General features: G+C 43.5%; 1 protein-coding gene across 1 annotated transcript; it reads left to right on the top strand.

The window, feature by feature from the left end:
- Positions 1 to 465: 465 nt before the first annotated feature.
- SARC_01649 (hypothetical protein) lies at positions 466 to 5,510 on the top strand. The gene is made up of 9 exons (XM_014304598.1): positions 466 to 1,049; positions 1,456 to 1,748; positions 2,007 to 2,090; positions 2,566 to 2,706; positions 2,881 to 2,923; positions 3,272 to 3,339; positions 3,763 to 3,864; positions 4,397 to 4,479; positions 4,867 to 5,510. Exons 1-9 carry the CDS (start codon positions 635 to 637, stop codon positions 5,393 to 5,395), a joined length of 1,758 nt encoding a protein of 585 aa, XP_014160073.1. The 5' UTR covers positions 466 to 634; the 3' UTR covers positions 5,396 to 5,510.
- Positions 5,511 to 5,627: the final 117 nt, after the last annotated feature.

The raw sequence follows: 5,627 nt of genomic DNA, 5'->3' as shown, positions 1-5,627 counted from the left end.
ACATCTATCAAATAAAAAACATTTGATTGTTTCCGGTTTGGCGATACATTAAGGAATTTGAGAGATCTGAGCCATCTGTAGTGTATCATTGGGCGAATATTACACCCTAACATGATTGTCACCACCTGTACTCATTCAACCGATATCGAATGTGTCGCGAAGAGAGCTCGCACTTGTTGTTCTTTGATATGTACTTCACAGGAGGATAGTCGTGTAGTTACCACATGTGGGTGCCTTGCTGAAATACTATAGATTAAATACGCAACATTTGAACTTACACCTGCTACCACTCATTCCCATACGATCACATACGCTCCACATTAGTTCATCGGCTACCATATTTTCCCACACAATCGCACGTAAAAGTCAACCCACTCTACTTGAGATCTCAATTTTGCAAGCTATCATTTATTCCCACACAATCGAACCTCAGTGCTTTCCGCCTCTCTAACTACATCTTCCCATACAGCTGCACGTAAGGATACAACACAGAAAGGCTCTACTCTTAGTCAGGCCGCGTCTCCCCATCGCGTTCAAGGACGAGAACCTGGTGAAACACATCCTGACGACCTTCCGCATACAGTATCTGGCAGATACCATATTATTTAAGTCGCTCATCGACTCAATATACGCCATGGCAAGTAATTTCGTTGCCTTCAACAAAGGTGAGATAGCTAAGAGTATCGTCGAGGAAGAATCGGCGTGGATCGATACGGTGTTCAAAGTATTGCGTACACCGCACAAGTCGCTTGCGACCGCTGGGACAGGAGCCATCTGTAGGCAAACATACGGTGCCACCACCACCAATGGCCACACAAGTCACACACCAGCGCACAGTATAGAGAGCTCTGGAGCAGCAGGTCTGCCCACGGAGACTGAGAGAGATAATGGCATGGATACGGGCGAGGTGGCGGAGAACAGGGTGTACAGTTTAGAGGAGAAGCGCCACCTGACTCTGACTATACGCGACCTCCTGGCCATGTGCTCACATTCGCACGAAGCAGCCTTCCGACTAAATGTCCGAACGAAACTGATGGAAGCAGGCTTAGGTATTCTTTCACTTGCACATCGTGTCTACCACGCGCAAGCACTGTTTGCTTGCTGCCGTCAAGTTTATGCACATTCGAATACAACCCGACCTTAATGGTCCTTGAGTCCCACCATGTGCACACACCGCTTTTGTGTTTTGTCTCTCGGCTATTCATTGCGCAATTAAACCGGCGTCATTCACCACAACACAATGTGTAAATGCCTGTAGCCACATCATCCATTATCTCATTCATTCGTTGTCAAATGGCTGGCCCAGTCTATACATATCTCTCCCTGAGCTCGACACTTCCATCGTGACATTTGTCGTTCGCAGTGCATATAACTGTGGTCTGCATAGGTTCCTCGCTCACTTATACTTGTCTCGTCCTGATTTTACAATTGCCTGTGCTCTCTTTTTGTTTACAGTGGATATAATTGCGGTTTGTATGAGTTCACCCGACGACGAGACCCGACTTGCCGCCACCGACAGCATACACATATTGCTGATAATGGATGGCGAAGCCTTCAGGCAACTCGTGCGCACCCAATACGAAACATACACCAAACACGCTGCGGGAGAGGAGAAGGATGCTCTGAGGAACAGCATGTTATTGCGAGTGATTGTGCACAGGATAGTGCACGACTCAGATGGGTCTGTAAAGGCTCTCTGTGCAGAGATTCTCAAGAGTCTGTTCGATAGCACAGCGATGGAAGGGTCGGTACGTACGCTAGTGTCTCGTTTTGAAATTTGTTGTGTGGCGTGTGGACGTTTCAACTCTTCTGTTCCCAATCTGCATATATTCCGGGGGTCCGTGCTAAAATGGGTTGGTAGCGGATTAAACAGAGTTTTCTGGACCAGCCTGAGTGTTACTGTGCTTTAAGCCAAATCCCAGATGGGTTCGTGCGCCTTTTCAGACTGCTCAGCATATTACGAAAATATGCGCTGTTTACGCTCGTTTACCGCTCCTCGATTACAGATTACTGATAAAAGATCGTTCCAGAGTATTCTTTATAACGATAGCTTCGAGCTGCTGGTATCTCCGCTCGAAGAGTACACACCGGTAGGTAAACTTTTCGGTGTTAAAGAAGCGAGTGTCTACTTGCGAATATGTGCGTTTGTATGTTTCTGGCTCTGTTGAGACATGTGTGAGGATAAACAACATATACAGCGATTCGGATTTTAAAGACTTCATAAGCACCTACAGACTTTGGGGGCAGTGACACCCCACCCCTCGAGCATAGAGTGCCCTACTCGCTCGAGGCTGGCACATTTATAATCTTTATAACCACCTCTTACTCACTTCAAAAGTAAGCTAAATATCTATCTCAAAGACGGTGTCTTTTACACACAGCTGTGCTTATTGCATTTTAATTTTGACTAGTAACAAATTTCATACTTGACGACTAGCTTTGCATACTCTAACTCCGACTTAAATTTGAATCGCATCAAACATTGAGAGCGCATTGATATATCAGCTATTGCGTTGCGTATGTTATATATGTGCTTCATACTCTACCTACTTTTATCTTTACCAGGGCCCTTCGGATATGAGCATGGAGGAAGCCGAATGTAGAACAAATACTATACAAATAATCATTGAGTTGTTGACGTTCTTCGTCACGCGGCATGGCTATGAGTTAAGGAATCGAGTGCTCAGAGAATTCCTAATTGTCAAGGTAATTAGGGTAGAATACTCAATAGCTACCGTATAGTAACGTTGCTTTGGAAAGTTTCTTGCTGATTGAGCGGTCATGTCCATACTCTTTTGATTGACCTTTCGATTTTATTTGGTGAAGTGTGTACTTGCATTGCACAAATCTGATCATGCTTTTGCCACTTACAATTAACAGGCTATGAGTTACCTATCATCGCCAGAGACCCTGCTGAAACTTTGTAAGTGCACTAAACACTCGTTGAGGGCTCACTTGTTGGGCCGGGTTTCTGAGGAAATTCCGCTTTTTTCTATCACCCTTTCATCGACAAATTCGTTAGCTGTGCATGTACAGCGTGTGTGCGTGTATTCGTCGGGGAAGGTTTTCTATCACGCTCTCATTCAGTGGTTTCTCTGATACATCTCAACATACGCAGTAAGTCAGCACTGTCACAAAATAGTTAGTCTTATTTGCGCACGAATTGTTGGTGACATCTATTTTGTCATCTGATACATCACCGTATGGGCAGCATAACTCATAGGATCTATCCTGATCGTATAGTCTTTAATTATTATTCTATTTTGTGCAGGTGCTGTGAGGTTTCTGAGGCCGATTGTGGGTATGCAAGACGGATTCTACAATAGACATCTGGTTGAGGTTAGTGAATGCTGTATCAACAAGATTCTCTGAGTATAAGTTTTATAGTTAGTCGGACCTGAACTAAACTTAGCTTTTAGTGATTATGCGCGATAGCTGATGCCTTTTGTTACATCGATGGCCGGTCAACTGCTAACCAGGTTCCACTGACGCATGAGTTATATATATATATATACATACATATACATACACACACACACACACACACACACACACACACACACACACACGCACACACACACACACACACACATATATATATATATATATATTATGCGAATAGCTCAGCTGAATATAAATGCGAATTCAGGTTTTTCTCATGTTGAATACATGTGAATCTGGTTCCGATATATATACATAGGTAGGTATAATTTACTAATTGAAGGTATCTCACCGCTCACTCTCACTGGGGTTCATTTGCAGAATAAGATCTTGATCCGGCTAACTCAGGCATTGATTGCAAATGGACCGTGGTATAACATGGTACACTCGGCGATCCTTGATGTACTGGATACTGTGGTCGAGGTATGCCTTGTTCTTCGTTGAATTTTTAACATCAGATGTTGTAGTCAAGTATGGCCTGACGATATACGAAATGATAGAGCGCTCGTTATGGAGGTACTGTATGTTCTAATCAAAGATTTTTTCCTTCTTCATGTTTGGAGCTGCGTGTTTTGTAAAAGCGGCCTGGAATTCGTTTTTATATTCATTCATTGCTCTTTGTCGCTTTTTTTAATCAATGAAGATTGGCCCTACGATCGTGTCACATTTATGGCTTTTTTTTAGCGACCTTTCCAATTTCGTACCGATGCGTTTGATTTCTATAAGCATGTTGGTGTCGTATGTGCTGGAGTTGATCAGTCGTCAGTGTTGTTAGTGTATGCCGTGACGGCACAGGCGTTGTCAAGATCAAGTTGAATTCTAATCTATCGGATACCTGGAAACCTATATCCTTAGTTTCACGATATGCAGCCACACAAGCGTCGTCGTAAAAAAAATAAAAGCCTATCTTTCACAATTTTTAACTTCCTCGTTGGTGTTTACCGCTGTCCTACAGAGTTCTACAACGGTGTTGATCGACTCGTTAGTAGTGGATTTGTTCAGCACCATCGCTAATGTCGAATTTACAGACGTATTCGGGTATGAATTGTATTTTAATTCTAGTATCTCAGTTGCGCTGATCTTCGTGCATGCGTTTGCGATCATAAGCTTCTGCTTCAATACGTATAGGAAAGTTCGGATCAATTTATATCGAGTGCACAGATATACGCGAATGTGTACAGTATCGATAGGTGTGTTTTGTGATCATAGCTGACAGCATACATAACATATTGTGAAACACATTATCGATATTACTATACAATGTGAGAGCGATAATGCTCGGTACATATACCCTTATCTTCGTTCATGCGTTGTACAATACTGCAATACTGTCGATGTGTAGGCTCGCATGGATAGAGACTATTCAAACCACTCCCCCACACACATTTGTACTGATGATATCTTCTCTGTCTGTATCGTCAACAGGAAATTCATTACTAATTACGCCAATAGACATCCGGCCGAACACCAACGGCTAATAGTACAACAACAATCGCACGTCAGCAATCCCCCCACCTCGCCAAGCACTGATAACGAGTCTTTAAACGAGACACCGAGGGGCATGTCTATCACCACACCGTCCGTACTTTCTGTGCCCACACAGGCGGCAGCACAGCTCGACAGCTCGACGAACACTAACCGATTCACAGGCGTGACCACGAACACGCACAATGATGTAGACATTGAGTTAGATTTAGATACAGAAGAAGGGGGAGCAAGTATGGATGTAATGGCCACCGAGGATACGATGGAGGTGCCGGAGACCAGTGGGTTTGTAGGTGCTGTCGATGGTAATAACTTAGACGACACGGGGGCGGACACACAACTGGCTGACATGTCTATGGGTGAAGACAGCGATATCTGGCAGAGCGCTGGAGTGAATGTAAAAGAAGCCGTAGATACACACATGAGCACTGACACAAACACCAATGCGCATGGTATACCGAGTCTGTGAGGTGCAATGGTTCGGGATGCTCCTATCAATGCCGCAATGGGCATGAGTATGCTGGGTACGGAGCTCCGAACAGAAGTCAGTGAAGCAACCAACATTTGATTAATATCTAACTAACTATATTATACTTATTATATATATATATATATATATATATATATATATATATATATATATATATATAGTAGTAGTAGTAGTAGTGTGGTTGGTTACGTTATTACGTAGTACGTACGGT

The sequence above is a fragment of the Sphaeroforma arctica genome, assembly GCF_001186125.1.
Source record: "Sphaeroforma arctica JP610 unplaced genomic scaffold supercont1.68, whole genome shotgun sequence".
Lineage (NCBI taxonomy): Eukaryota > Ichthyosporea > Ichthyophonida > Sphaeroforma > Sphaeroforma arctica.
This window is presented reverse-complemented; position numbering and strand designations above follow the sequence as displayed.

Bases quoted from the DNA above. Each gene is read 5' to 3' on its own strand.
- SARC_01649 (XM_014304598.1), top strand. From the start codon at position 635: ATGGCAAGTAATTTCGTTGCCTTCAACAAAGGTGAGATAGCTAAGAGT. The intron at 2,707-2,880 runs GTAATTAGGGTA...TACAATTAACAG, and splicing joins GAGAATTCCTAATTGTCAAG to GCTATGAGTTACCTATCATC. The intron at 3,865-4,396 runs GTATGCCTTGTT...GCTGTCCTACAG, and splicing joins TACTGGATACTGTGGTCGAG to AGTTCTACAACGGTGTTGAT.